This window comes from Tasmannia lanceolata, unplaced genomic scaffold (assembly GCF_043159265.1).
Source record: "Tasmannia lanceolata isolate RefF3 unplaced genomic scaffold, GAP_Taslan_0.1 ptg000008l, whole genome shotgun sequence".
NCBI classification, from domain to species: Eukaryota; Viridiplantae; Streptophyta; class Magnoliopsida; order Canellales; family Winteraceae; genus Tasmannia; species Tasmannia lanceolata.
This window is the reverse complement of record NW_027518685.1, coordinates 13,642,992-13,658,948: the sequence shown is the minus strand read 5'-3', so window position 1 is coordinate 13,658,948 and position 15,957 is coordinate 13,642,992. Positions and strand designations below refer to the sequence as shown.

General features: G+C 39.0%; 1 protein-coding gene across 6 annotated transcripts in view; it reads left to right on the top strand.

Moving 5' to 3' along the window:
• Positions 1–15,957, top strand: part of ATM (Serine/Threonine-kinase ATM-like protein) — a 128,280-nt gene that overhangs the window by 10,672 nt on the left and 101,651 nt on the right. For 5 of the 6 annotated variants that reach the window (XM_077388011.1, XM_077388013.1, XM_077388014.1 and 2 more), the window contains exons 13-16: positions 5,582–5,656; positions 9,825–9,866; positions 9,994–10,064; positions 13,875–13,923. In XM_077388011.1, the coding sequence (XP_077244126.1) occupies positions 5,582–5,656; positions 9,825–9,866; positions 9,994–10,064; positions 13,875–13,923 (237 nt within the window). Of the gene's footprint in view, positions 1–5,581; positions 5,657–9,824; positions 9,867–9,993; positions 10,065–13,874; positions 13,924–15,957 lie in introns of those variants that run through there. The other variant, XM_077388015.1, reaches the window with a different exon arrangement.

Here is a 15,957-nt window from a genome sequence, read left to right as displayed (position 1 = left end):
AAAGGACCATCGTCCTATAAGAAAAAAATTGTAATCTCTAATTTCTAGTAATTTAATTGAGAAAATACATTGTGATTATAATTTATTAGAATGTTCCGTAGGTCACCATTTCTTGAGCATGTTCAATATAGTTTTCATGAATCTTAATTATGATATACATAGTTACATATCCCCGTTCCGCAAATCTTCAAATTTGCTAACATTTTTCTTTCAGAAAAGATATACATAGTTACATACCTATATCCTATACGTGTGCTGGAATTGAAATAAAAGAGAGGTATATGTTTGAGATCAGGGGCTAAAAATTCAAATTATGACACATGGGATCACACTGTTTGAGGTCAAAGGGATAATAAGTTAAATTATGGCATATAATATCTCATTATTTAGGAAGGTTATATATGTGTAAAGAAACTTGTAATACTCTTTTGGGTCCATCAGATTGTTTATGGGCCCACCTTTCCTCGAAGACTTGGTATTGAAGCTTCCAGAGTTCATGTCGGATGTTGATTCTCTAGCGAGTCTTTGTCGAGCTTTTGATTCATACGATGTATGGCTGGAAGCGGGTGAAACTTCAACGATCCCTTCATTCATATCCTCCTCACGACCTATATTTTATTGTTTCAATGGTTCCTTTCATCCTCCTCAATGCACTCCTCATGGGATGCCAGTTCTCTTGGGTTGATGGAAAAGTTGATAAGTATCATGCACTACTCGGGGTCCGTGGATATCTGTGATGCAAAAGAGGCCGATGCAAGGGCGCTACTCTTTGAGCTGAGATGGTACTCGAAAAACAACACAGGCCCTCTCATGATTGAAGGTGATTCATCGAACGCTATGGCTTGGGGTTCCAACCGGACAGCGGGCCAGTGGCGGATGGCCGGGTGCTCGACGAGATCAGGGACCTGGTTCACCTCATCCATCCCCGTTTATCTCACATGCGTCGATCCGCCAACGATGCGGCAGACAGGCTTGCGAAAGACGGTGTCCACCGAGCAGACACATATGTGTTTTGTGATTTATCCATGTTGGAGAGGCCTCCCTCAAACACTCTCTGTTCGAGTCCATTGGATGTATTTAAATCTGTAGTCTTATCTTTTGGGGACTTCTTGTCCCCTTGCTTTGTAAGGCTCTGATTTATGAAATAAAATCGTTCTCTATAAAAAAAAAAAGGATGATAATTATTGACTTGGGTTGAACTCCCAATTTCATTGAGTCTCTGACCCTACTAGAGATGTCAAGAGATGTGAAATTATCTCAAGAAGATATACGTATACCAATAAGCAAATAAGTCAAGGATTTTTTGGGTTTAATATGACTTATCTCATTACTCTCAAGTGAGCAAAGACATTCAAACTTATTCCTATGGCGTTCTGATCTTTTGGACTGAACATGACATCTTGTCCTTCAACATTTGCATGATAGCACCACTAAAGAGTTATTGCACCTCCAAGAGTGGAGCTAGGTCTTGCAGTTCCTTACGCTACTAGGCATAGTTTTAAAACTCCCACGCGTCATCGTGGACTCTCCGGAGTCGACTCCCTTTTACCTTGGCTGCATTCCACGTTTTTCCGCCGCGTTTCATGTTTTTGCCCTGCAGTCAATAAAAACTTCTTTGACTCTCTCGAATTATGACCGCGTCAACCAAATACTCAGCTGTGTCAACCAAGTACTTTACCGCGTCATGCTGAGATTACTAGGATTTTTTTCTGCCACGTTCCGCACCACATCCACCTTTTTTTTTGAAAGGCGACATAAATTCAGTAGTAATAAAAAGGGGCATTCGGGACCAGTAGTCCCAGCCTGCTGTTACAACAGAATATCGGGGTTGGGCATACCCAGTACCCAACCACACCTCGTCCGGTTACAAAATATTATAGAACCAAAACCAAATTCCCTGAGCCATTCTCCTAATTGGAAATTGATTTCATAAATGTTCGTACTGCCATTACTTCTCGTTGAGCTCGTTCCTTGGCCAATTTGTTAGCCACCTCATTCGCTGACCTCCTCCTATGCTCAATCTTTGGATCAAGCATTCTCATCAGATCAAGTATTTCCACCACTGCATCCTGTAATCTGGATGCAATCTCCAGGGTCCCTCAGAACCACCCGATGCCCAGCACACTGCATTGGTCGAATCACCTTCGATAATTAAAGGTTTTTTATCATTCGCCATTGCCCATTGCAGTCCGAAAAGCAAAGCTCTGATTTCTGCCTCATTAGCATCACAGATGCCTGCTGGTCCCGAAAAAGATTCAATTATCGACGAAGAGGAGTTCCTGAATACTCCTCCTATGCCTCCTTTCCCCGGAATACCCAAGGAGCATCCGTCGAAATTGAATTTTAGCCACCCCGAAGGTGGAGGTACCCATTTTGGTTGGGGCTTTGATCTTATAGCTTTGTCCCAGATAATAGACCACCAGTTCCATACTAGATCACCAATCCCATAAGTAAGTTAAAATCCCCACCAATAATCCACGGGCCCTGCCAATTGTCTCTGATCAATTTCAATTCAGACCATAATTCACTTCTTTCCGAAGCTCTAGAAGGCCCATAGATAGCTGTAAGCATCCATCTATCATCCAGATCCGCTGAAGAGAATATGATCGAAACCGAGAAATGCCTCGTAGAAACAACTTCCTGATTGAAGCGCCCTTCTCTCCAAATGACTATAACACCTCTTGCTGTGCCAACCGCATCCTTCGCCACCCATTCCCTTTGATTCCAACCCCAAGATTTATCAATGATCGAATCTTCTACCCCCATTAATTTATATTCAAAGACAGCCACCAGGTCCAGCTTATTCTGATATATAAAGTTCTTAACCGCCTGAGTCTTCCTATCACCTCTTAATCCCCTAATATTCCAAAATCCTAGCCTTATTGGGAGCAGGGATTATGACTCCCAGAGGCACCCCTTTCCTATTAGGCAAAGATTCCCCGCTGAGGGCCACCCAAAGGGGTAGCAGCTACCTCTCCAGACCTGAATAAAGTCTCTCTCCCAGTGTCTTTGTCACGGATTGCCGCCTCCTGTGATTTGTTAGTTACTTTTTCGGCGATCGTCTCGTTACTCCACTGTCTATTCCCTCTTTTTTTGAATTTTCTCGGTGTTCCTGATTTTTTTTCATTCCTTGCTTTAGAATACGCAAAGCCCTGGCCACCTTATCCTACAAGATTGCCGAACGAGAGGGTAAATTTGTCATTCCACGCCCAGAGTTATCATTTATATATTCCTTTCGAGATATAGAAATAATATCTTGTCTCGAGATTGCCTTAAATGCTCCTGACGGATGGATTTGAAATTTGAATTTTGAAAGTTCCTTCTGGGCCCACACTAACTTGCTGGCCTGTAAGTCTCCTTGACTCGAATTTCGATGATGCCACATGTTGAATGAGCCAACAATATTCTTCTGAGATACCTGGAAGTCTCCGGAGACTTAATCCTCCAACTCTGACGACCTAGAGCACTTTTTTGAATCCAGAGGGGAAATCGAAATCTCCAAACAGGGGAGAGAGAATTTCCCATTCTTTTTCATCGTGGGGTGCTCCCCTGCTTTCCTAGTAGGCGCACATAATTTTCCTTTGTCCATCATCATAGAGGGAAAGACCTCAATTCCTATTTTAAATACCTCATCTTGAATTTGGAGGTTAACACATGATGTCTTAAACTTCCATTCAGGTGCAAGGTTTTTAGCCGAAGCAAATCTCATACAGTCAGAGTGATCACCTTTCATGTCCGTTTCAATGACCACACCGAAGATCTACCCCAATGCTTCCACTGTTGATATTGCTCATGCATGAAGAGGGATTCCGAAAAACTTAACCCATGTGGCTTTTAATCCCTGTTGATATTCTGTGTTCCAGGGTCTGAGAGATAACAATTGACTCCCACACGCATTTGCCCCCATTTGCATGATAGTATTTGCCATACTTTCCTTTTCGAACATGAATAGGACTTCGTTGGTATCCAGGATGGAAGGCTTAGGGAGTGATGGAATATCCCAGAACCATTTAGCCCATTTCCATAAATCTTCCAGATTCCATTTATGTTGTTTAATCCTGCCAATGAGGCATGCTTTTAAAATCTGCTTTCTCAACTCGATTTCATCTCCAGATACTAGAACTTTCGGAGACCCATTCCAAAATGACAACGACGTCTTCCCAGAATCCGGCCAGACTTTAGGTTCCTCCGGGGTAGCCTCCCTTAAGATTTCATTATTAGATTTCGAATGAGTCAACCCCCCCACTTGAATTTTTCCTATTGCATTTTCTACCGAACTTGCGCCATTTAAAATTCATATACTTACAGCCTTCACAATGCCATTCCCCCGGTCTCGATTGGAACTCCATCTGATTCGTATTGCGCACCATTTTGAACCTGGTACCCCTACCCAAAAGACCACATCCACGTTTTTGAACACTGCTGCTACTATGTTCTAAGTGAGATCCTACCTGTGCCAACATTATTTCAGGGCAAGCTCTCTGATTTATAGTCCGGTAATTCGGAACTGCTTGAGGTAGAAACTCAGATATGCACTCAGGCGATAATAGATGCTGAACATCCTACACCAGATCATCGGGCCAAGCACCCTGATTTATAGTCCGCATTGTTTGGTTGCCACCTATTATTCACATGGCAGTCCTTGATGGCTGTAAATATTCCAAATGCAAGCTGTTTCACTGTTTGACTCTCTTCTCAAATAAGGAGGAAAAGAATGAAATGAGAAGGTATATTTCTTTCCTTCTAATTGTATGTTACGTGAATCCAAATGGACCCTTAAGCCATGCTTGGCATCCATGATTTTTTTTTCATGATAAATTTAATTTCTCAAGTGGTTAAGAGGGGTAGGGCAGGTGGGAGGAGGAGAGATTTGAGAGGGAAGGAATGAGTAGATAGTGAGAAGTGGCTAAAAATCCAGGAAAAATTAATCATATTTTGAGTGGAGTTTTCTGTTTCCTTGTTGTTCAGGCTTTTCTCACCCTCTACTCACTTGCGCCCTCGCAAATCTCTCCTTCTCCCACCCGTCCTACCCTTCTCCCCGCTTGAGAAACTAAATTTATCGTGAAAAAAAAAATCATGGTTGCCAGAGATGGCCCTAGTGTAGACTGTGACAATACTAATAAAATATAAAAAAAAACAAATATAGAAATTGAAATAAAATGATATAATAATGAATTTTGTTGATTTACTATTGTATACTATTAAAGACTGCTCAATTATTTCATAATAAACCAAGGTGTTGTCCCATCTTTATATCTTGCTTTGTCTTATTTTTTAATTCCGAAACATCTTAAGGACTATTCTTGGATAGAGAAACCTGATTTACATCAATCTCTTGCATGATATGTTTTTGTTTTAGTTGTAGGTTTTCTTGATTGTTCGATTTTATCTGCTTTTACTGGTGTTGAAACTATCGCAAATATGTATTTAGAAGATAATGCTTTGCTACAATTTCGTCATCTTTTACTAATGTTGAAACTGTTACAAATATGTATTTTAGAAGATAATACTATTTTACAAATAATTGTGACTTTCTTCTAGTACTTGTGGACTCAGTTTGTTTATTTCGATGGATTGGCAGGTTGCCGGTGGTTGGCATACAATATGGAGCTGCTTGATGCATTGGCTACCTATATTCAGTAATGTGACTTTATTGGTATGTTCTTCTAGCAATCTGTTATTGGGATGAATTATGAATTCAATTATTAAATGATGCCAATTCTTATAGACAATAACTTGATTGCAGCTCTTCATTTTCAGTAGGCACTACTTTCAATCAGAAATGAATTTTTTATATTGCTCGCGGACCAGTCTACTATAATCTGGCCTTTTCATGTTGCTATTAATGATTGCTCTTTCCAGAATATCTGATTAGAGTTTTTGAGTGGTTGTCTTTCAGTAGCATTGGATGGGAACTCCTCTGATTATGGAAAACACAGTGATGTTTTTGTTAAAGTACAAAAGATAAATAACGCCTTTCTCCAACAGCTTAAGCTTTTGGAGAAGTTGGTAAGTTAACATGGTATCAGAGTAGAACGATCCTAAGCCCTGAGCACAACACAAAGTATTGTCTTCCTCCGGCGGACGGTCGATGTAGCCGTCCGCCCGGCCCAATTCTCTTCCCCTTCTTCTGCTCTCTCTTAATATCTCCGCTTCTCAAGCTATAAGTCCAGTCTCTGTCCGCTCCTCTATTTCTGGTTTTTTTCTTGGCACATCTTTGTCAGGCTACTCTCGATCCCCAAAAATTAGTGGTAGATTAGCCATCACCCTATTCACCTTTGTCGTTCTCATCAGCCTTCATCTGCTCTTTCATTGAACACTGACTCAAATATAAGAAGAAGAAGGTGTCCATGACCTTCAACCCTCTCTAGGTCGTCTACAACATTGGGCTGCGTTGTCTCCGACGCCATGAATCTTTTCACCTTTCCAATAGTTCTCCATATGTGCAACTATAGCACGAGTAATTCACTGAGGTGCAATATTTCCAGGTGGCACTTCTCTTCTCTGATTCTGTTTTTGCCTTCTTTCATCACCATTAATGATGAAAGTGTCTGAGACAAATAACATGTGTTAAAGAGGAAGTGAAGTGTGGAAACCGTGACCCTTATGTTTTATCAAGCACCCCATTTTGTTTCCTTCGACAGGCTCCATTTTCTGTCGTTAGACAATAACATGCCCCAAATTTCTTAAAATTTTATTTTCCAATCTATATGCTGTTGCCCTATCATTGCCGTCCATCTCTTTGTTTTTTTTTTCTCTCTTTTTTGTTGCCTTAATCCTGCATTGTTCCATTGTGACCCATTTCTTGCCCATTGCGGCATAGGTCCACAGTGACCCATTTCAAGAAGGTTCGGTATTCAAAACCGGCCTAAAGACGACTCTCCAATTTAGGCTTCAGTCCAATCCAGTTCATTGAAGCTTTCGCGGCTCATCGTCCAAGTGACATATTCTTCGGCAAGAAGCAGAATCATTATCTTCTTTGGCAATCAACATCAGTGGAAATTCCATATTACCAGTCACCATCATCAAGGGATCTTGGTCGTCAACTTTTGACATTGTTCATCAAATCGGTAGAAATTAGGGGATTCTATTGTATTGGAGAAGTTTATTGTAATCGAACGTATATCAATTTCCAATCCATATACGTCTGAGGGGGCATGTTAGAATATGTGAGATCCAACGGTTGTATTGGGTCGAGATTCACCGTTGGATCATCTTGGAGGTAGATTGGGTAAGTTGGCTAAATAGAACAACTAGATAAATTAGCAATGGATAGAAGAGGCAAGCAAGAGAGATTAGAAAGTAGATTTGATTAGGATTCTTTCCCTCTTTAGCTATCTTGATTTGATTCTATGTTTATCATGTAAGTGCTCTATATAAGCACACAATGATCCTCTTGTAATAGCATCCAAGAAATCAAATTTAGTGGAATTTGTCATATTTATCATGGTATCAGAGCCAAAGGTCTCGAGTTCAAACCTCCTGGATAGCAAAAATCCACATGCGATGGTCGGCCCAAAGTGGGACCACATGTGCCACGTGTTTGCCAAGTGGGCCACACGTGCGGGGGAGTGTTAAAGTATAAAAGATAAATAACGCCTTTCTCCAACAGCTTAAGCTTTTGGAGAAGTTGGTAACAGTTTTAAACACATTTTTAGTCAAATTTTGTGTTTTCTGGAGTTAAATATGTAATAAAAATGTGAAGCACTTGTTCGTGTTTAAGAGCGTAATTTTAAATTTTTACCGAAACTAATACGAAACGACCAAAATATTTTCATTTCCATCCCCACCGAAACACATGCTAAAACAAATGCATCTCGAAATATATTAGAGGTATACAATACTAGTATGTGTTACATTATTTATATGAATTGCATGTGAAATTTGGTGTATGTACTATGTATAAACATTTATATGAATTAAATATGAAATGTGATATGTATTTTTTTTACGCATGTGATGGTTTTTTTGAGTGTGTTTCCATATTTTTTCATATTTTTACATGATTTTCATTGAAGGTTCCAGCGGAAGCCGACACATTTTAATGTGATTCAGTCACCTTGGCCGTTAGATTTAGTTTTTCTTTCTATTGGACTATTGGACTAGTGTTATTTTCCTTTTGAGTAGCATTGTATTTAGGAAAATGATATCAGCACAACTAATTTTTGTTAAAGATGCTCATGTATGTTGACTTTTAGTATTTAAATGGCTTGCTAGAGCTTTTTGGGAAATATAATGACCATTTGACAGCTCTGTAAATACTAAAGCCAAGGTACTTGAGCGTCTATAACAGAACATGTTTGTGCTGATATTATTTCCCTTTATTTATTAGCATTTTTATTTACCCTAGATGTGGAGATGTCCACATCAGCCTATGACCCACCTTTTCCCCTTGGCAAGGCCCACTTATCCTTTTTAAAGCTCATCTTTTATAGCCCCTGACCCTTGTATTTCTTCTTTGGAATTGGCTGGACTCCTAAAATCCATTAAAAACCCGTTTAGTATATTTTCTTTTAACTTATCGGTCAAGTATGAGGGGCCCACTGCTTAAACTCCTAAAATGTGATTCTTTCCAATGTGCTTCTTCTCTAAAGAAATAACGCCCTCAAATATGATTTCACAAATGAAATGATACTTGACATGTATGCTTGGTTCTCGAATTATATACTTGGTTTTTCTGGAAGTATATCTAACTTTGGCTATCAAAATCTGTTACTGTCATATCCCTTGTCAATTAGCCCCTTCAACCATATAACTTCCTTCACTCCTTTGTCAATGAGATGTACTCTGTTTCTGTTGTAGACAATGCAACCATCGACTGTGAAGTCGACCTCCAATTCACATCACCACCTGCTAGAGTGAAGACATAGCCCGTATTCGACCGCCTCGTATCCAAGCACCCAACATAGTCGGAACCTACAAACCCAACACAAAAGGTTCATAATCCCTATGGACCCTATCAGGCATGAAACCAACATCTAATGTACCCTTTAGATATCCGAGTATCTATTTCCCTGACTGCCAATGTTTTCTTCTTGGGTTCACCATATACCAGGTAACAATGTCGACTGCATGTGAAATATCAGGCCGACTTCCATCCATAGCATACATGATACTCCTTGCTGCACTCGCATAGGGAACATAAGACATTTCATCTCTCTTATGACTCGTCCTCTCTGAAATTCGGAAGTGTGTCACGTGCAGAGTACTCACTGGCTTAGAATCTTGCATTCTAATCTGGTCAAGGATTTTTTCAGTGTACTTTCGTGACAAATACACTTACCCCAATTTCCTATATCCCCTGCTTCCATGCCCGAAATCTTCTGTGCAACTCCCAAATCTTTCGTGTCAAATTCTCTGCTAAGTTGATCTTTTTTAACATGATTTCAGATATATATTTTTTGCAACAATAAGCTCTTCAAAGAAACTGGCAATGCAGATGTGGTGGATAAACTGTTTATTATTGGCTGCTTTAAATTTTGTAGGCCTGGAAATAGTGATGAAGGTCTTACTTAGAGTGCCTGCCACATTGTATTACCCAAGCAATACTATGAGGATGGACAATCCCATTTTAGTTGTCACTGTTATTGCATGAAATATGTTATTGTTGTACTTCTGTAGGTCATCAAACATGTCTTGTTGGCATCTTCTCTATCTTTATCCTGGATTATGGTTGCCTATATAGATCTGACACATGGTTTTCTTTATGCACCTTTTGGATTGGAATCTTTTATTCCTGTTTCTTGCTATTTAGGATGTTGTATATTACGCTTTGTAGCACATGCTGCTATTCTCTCTTTGTAATTGTGTTTACCTTCACACAGGCAGATACCACGTTAGTGCTCCTTGGGAATATAATTTCAAATGTAAGTTAATGAAACCTTCCCTTTGGTAGTCTCTACCATCCTGGTTTTCCTCACCTTGAACAGATTTCAGAATTTTCATTTAATTAAGTGACATTTCAAAGTGAATATGATTGTCCTTTTGAGTCAGGACCTGATTAATGCACCTATTGTGCCTCAAGATATATGGGACCTCCGGATATTTCAGCATTCTCCGTCAGCGTATGTGCCATATGCTTTGTGATTGGCCTGTTCTTTTATTTCAATTCATATCTTTTGCTTATTAACTGATGATGTTTATGGTTATGCAGCATATATGTCCTATCCTTGTTATTTGAGGCTAATTTTGTAGATTTGGTCTTGGACTTGCAGTTTCCAGGAAATTCTCTGTGGTTTACCATGCCTATTTTCTGAGAAATTTTACCTGGGATTGGCTAGAAAAACGTTTCCAAAACAGTTTAGGGTGCATGCTTTGAAACAGGAACCCATTTCTTATAAACAGGATTCAGGAAACTGTTTTCAATACTCAATAGTTGAAATATGTCACACCTTTTTGAGTTATAATTTATAATCATGTTCTCGGTTGCTTATATCCTTTTAATTTGAATGAATTTTATTTTGGCCAGTTAAATTTCATGTAAAAACCTAGAGGTCTTTTTGCTTTTATATTATGGCGGGAAGGAATATTTTTAAGTTACAGCCTTTTAGTCCATGGTGCTATGCATTTTTTCTATCGAAACTGTGGCATTTGAAATTTTTTGAGTTACCAGGATGTTTCATTTATGTTATAAATTTACCTATCGTCTTTGTTTTTAAACCTAATGTACACTATTAACAACAGTATGCTACATTAACTTACAGGTGTTTTCTTACTAAAACTCAACATACGTATGAAATAGTGGGATTCATGATTTGAATGTTAGTTCAATATACGAAGAAACTAGGAATAATGGCAAAAGTAGATAAAAGTACAAGTATTTTGTCAATATATGCATGAAATTATGTTTTCTGGAAAAAAGTGAGTTGAAAGTATGAACATATCCGAACACTTTTTTGAACTGCATAACTATTCTCATTTTGACAAGCATTGGTTGATTTCTCATCATCATGTCGGCACTGCTTGGCTTGGTGCTTACTGTAGATTGGAGGAAAATATAAAAAGGAAAGGAGAGAAGAAGAAGAAAGAAGAAGAAGTGGAAGAAGGCGACAAGAAAGATTTTGTGGGAATATGAGTTACCCAATGCTAGTGGTCCCCCGTCTTTTATTCACTTAAGATACCTAATAACGAGTAGTCGTGGGAATATGAGTTACCCAATGCGAGTAGTCCCCTTTCCTTTATTCACTTAAGATACCTAATAACGACTAGTCTCTTCTCTTTTATTCACTTAGGAGAGAACAGCGTATAATGATAGAAATATCCTTATTCATAGATGTGTCAAATAATGACAGAAATACCCTTATTCATAGAAATGTCTCTTAATACATTAACACACCCATATACTACCATTCCTCCTCAAGCTGGGGCACAGATATCAATTATGTCTAGCTCGTGCAGAATACCTTGAAGTCGGTTGCTCGCAATTGCTGCCTTGCTGAGAATAACAACCAATTGATCCTCTGATCTCACAGAGGGTACATTTGTCATTTTGGCCTCTACCTTCTCTATAACAATGTCACTCTACCTCTATGTGCTTGGTCATCTCATGGAAGACTAGGTTAGAGGTGATGTGAATCTGCTTGATTGTCACAAACAATCTCATATGAATTTCAACTTTAACTTCCATTTCTCTACGAAGCAATTTCATCCATATAAGTTCACAAGTAGCATGCACTATTGCTTTGTACTCGTCTTTGGCACTTGATCGGGCTACAATTGCTTGCTTCTTGCTCTTCCAGGTTTCCAAATTTCCTCTATCAAATGTGCAATATCTGCTAGTTAGCTGACAACCTGCGAGAGAACCAACCCACTTTGTGTTGATTAATGGAATACCCCTCTACATCCATATATCCACGGTTAGCCTATAAGATCCCTTTCCTTGAACCATCCCCCCTCGGTAACATATATGAGGATCTTATAGGCAACCACAAAATGAGTTGTATGAGGAGCATGCAGGTATTGTCTAACCAAACTCACTGCATATACAATATTTGGCTGCCTAACCACACTCACTGTATATGCAATATTTGGGTAGGTAACCGTGGTAAATCAGCTTGCCAACAAACCTTAGGATTCTGTACCAAGGATCTGGTTTGCCCAAGGTACTTTCTTGGGATAGAGGTAGCATATTCGTCTCGAGGTCTTTCTCTATTGCAGAGAAAGTATGTATTGGATTTATTAGATGAGACATGGATTCTTGGAGTGAAACCTGCATATGTGCCCATGAACCCTAATGTGAAGCTTATTCCAGAAAAAGGGCGACTTGCTGGATGACCCTTGCATATATAGGAGGTTGGTTGTTAAACTCATTTATCTTACAATTACTCACCCAGACATCTCATATGCTGTAGGTGTAGGTAGTCAGTATATGAGCTCACCACGTACCTCTCACTGGGCTGTAGCAGTCCAGATTCTCAAGTACTTGAAATGCGCTCCAGGGAGAGGTCTGTTGTTTAGAAGGCATGGTCATATGAAGATTGAAGGATTCTCTGTTGCAGATTGGGCTGGATATCAAGCAGATAGGAGATCAACTACTGAATATTGCACCTTTGTAGGAGGTAACTTGGTGTCGTGATGAAGCAAGAAACAAACCGTCATTGCAGAGTCCAGTGCTGAAGCCGAATACAAGGCCATGGCACACACAATTATAGAACTTATCTGGTTGTGTTCCCTTTTGTCTGAGATTGGTATTGCTCCTTCTCCGTCTCAGTTGTATTGTGATAAAACGGCTGCAATTCATATTGCTACCAATCTAGTCTTCCATGAACGAACGAAACAAATTGAGGTGGACTGCCATTTCATTTGTCAGAGAATCCAGAAGGGGGAGATATGCACATCGCTCGATTTGTGGATTAGCTGGTTGATATGTTTACAAAGTCCATCAGCAAAGCTAAGTTGAGTGATATTTGTAACAAGCTAGGAATGTATGATATATACATTATGGCGTTGGGGGGGGGGGGGGGGGGTGTATTAGAATATATGTATAATGCCTAAGGGCATAGTTGTCTTTGTACCTTATTCTCACTTAAATAATGCCTAACGGCATAGTTGTCTTTGTACCTTATTCTCACTTAATATAAATACATAAGTGGGGGATCTCTCCAACTCACTCTTTTCCTCTTGTGAAACTACCAGTTACTCCAAAAGCTTAAGCTATTGGAGAAGGTGTTATTAAATCTTTTATACCTTAACACTCCCCCTCAAGTGTGGCCCCCGTTTTTAGGTTTGGCTTACACATGGCACATGTGGGCCCTCTTTTGGGTCTGGCCATTGCATGTGGATTTTTGCTATCAAGGAGGCTCGAACCCAGGCATTTGCTCTGATACCATGTGAAACTACCGGTTACTCCAAAAGCTTAAGCTGGAGAAGGTGTTATTAAATCTTTTAAACCTTAACACCTCTCATTCTTCTCTCCTTCGCCTCTCAACACACGACATTCCCATCCATCGGAATCCTTCACGACCATTGTTCTATGATGCCGCGATGTGCTTAGGATTGCCTAGTCCTGTTTCTGATTTGCTGTCCGATGATGAACCCTTCAATGGTGAAGGCTGGCAGATAGTGATTTCCAAGTGCGAAAAATAGTTTAATATTATCAATAATGTTTTGCCTAAAGGATCTTATTTCTTTCGTTAACTTTGGTAATGTTATCTCCTGTTAACTTATTATTCTCAATTGTAACAAGAAATACTATCCATGGGTCATATTTTTATTTTCTAAAATACCAAATAAAGTTTTTGTTGTCAGCATGAGCTTTTAGTTGAGCCTTATCATGCCATCTTATTCCTGTCTTTTTATCTTCGGTTTTGTCAAGACATGATAACATTACCTTTAGCACCTTTCTAACTGATTTCATGACTGTGGACCCATTTTAGGTGTGCTTTATACTTCATTGCTTGCTATTTCTCCAGAATAGGTTGTCAGGTATGTTGGTTACTTGTTAGTGGATGAATTTTTTGCCATCTTCTTTCCCACTTAACTGAAATATTTGCTATCTGAGTTGCAATCCTTTAGTTTTTCATTTCCGACATTACAGTCATCATTATCGCCCTTAAGTTTTTCATTTTCATCATTACAGTCGTTATTATTGCTTTGGGACGTCTATCGTTTTTTTATATGAGGAATCTCATGCTTTGGGAATTGGGAGCATACTCATTGGCTGCTAATTTATTGGAGCTTCTACAGCATTTTAGGAGATGCTGACATTAGGGTCCATCTCTTTTTTTTCATGATCGGTGCTACATTAAAAATTGGGGCTTCAGTAGTCTTTTTTGGGGTACTGACATTAGGGTCCTCTCCTTTTTTCATGGTTGGTGCTACATTAAAACCCGGGGCTGACAAATTTCTTTTACCTAGCATATTGTTGCCGAAACTGAACTCTCTCCGTCTCTCTCTCTCTCTCTCTCTCTCTCTCTGTCTCTTTTCTTATTTGTATTTGTACACGTTCTTGTTATTGGGCTGGACGAAGGTTTGAACTGTTGGTTTCGGTTTTGATTTTTGTGACCATCGGTTTTGGTTGAAATTTTCGGTGGGAATTCTATAAAATCACAGAAATGTATGGAAATATATGCAAATGATAGAATTTTAAGACGAAACTTCAGGAAATACTAGAATAAACACATGCACACGTAGAAACCATCACACAAGTAAGAGAACTACCTATAGTGGTTTAATAACATCTAATGTTTCGTGACGTGCTCTCACACGTCTAATAATCCAAAACATGCAATAATAGTTCATATAAAATTCATATAAACATTTTTACATAATATATATATTTTTACATAATCCAATACGTACATCTAGTCCTCCCCAAACCCCGCAATGGCGAGTGCCTCGTGCACTGGGCCACCTTTATTTTTAATACATACATTTCACTATACATTTCACATGCAATTTATGTAGTTATAATCATGTAAAACATACATATATAGTATACTACTAATCTTGCGATTTTGGTTTCGGTATGCACTTCGATTTCTGTATCATTTCAGTGGGGATGGAAATGAAAACATTGCAATCGTTTCATTTTGGTTTTAGTGGAAATTTAAAACCATTTGCTGGACCACTCATGTGACCAGACATCTTCATTACTCTGATTTGGTTCAAACATATAGGCGAGAGTTAACAAAGGAGAATAGAGAAAGAAGACAATTCGTGGGTGAAATCTTTTTCATTGATCTCAAATGGTAGCTTGTTCTTATATACATATGACGAAAAGAATGAAATACCGTTAATGAAGGGTAACTACTCTGCCTACGAGAGGTGTACGTAATGCTACCTTAAGACTGCCCCTCAAGCTGATGCGCACTCTAAATATGATAAATTTTGTGAACTGGATGTTCGTGGTGATCAGTGAGCTTGAGAGAAGTCTATGCATTGCTTGAAACAATCTCCTTGTGCTTAGTTTGATGCGTAGTCACGTGGACCTCTCAATGTTTGTATAGAGACAAGCGAGTAATATTGCGATTCTAGATGTCTATGTAGAAGAAATTGTTGTTATTGGGAATACTCAAAGGAAAATTATTGCTGTAATAAGGTATTTGCAAGAACATGTGCAGACAAAAAGATGTGGAATAGTTACATTATTTGGCATTGAAGTCGCACGATCGAAACTTGGCATCAGTTTATCGCAAAGAAAGTACGTCACTAATCTTTTATTTGAGACAGGTATATTGGGGGCCAAACCTATTGATACCCTTATGGATCCTTATGAAAAGTTATTTATGAATAAAGGGATTTGTTTAGGGATCTTGGTAAATATCGTTTGTTGTAATTGATATGCTTGTTTATGCATATTCCAATTGTTGATCAATGTAGAAGTTTAACGTATTATGATATATCTGAAGGGTGCAGTAGGCTGAGGGATTTTTTTCAACAAAAGCAGTCACTTGAGTGGAAAGGTTTTGAAATATGAATTGGGTAGGGGTCGCCTTATGATTAAAGATCGACAACATA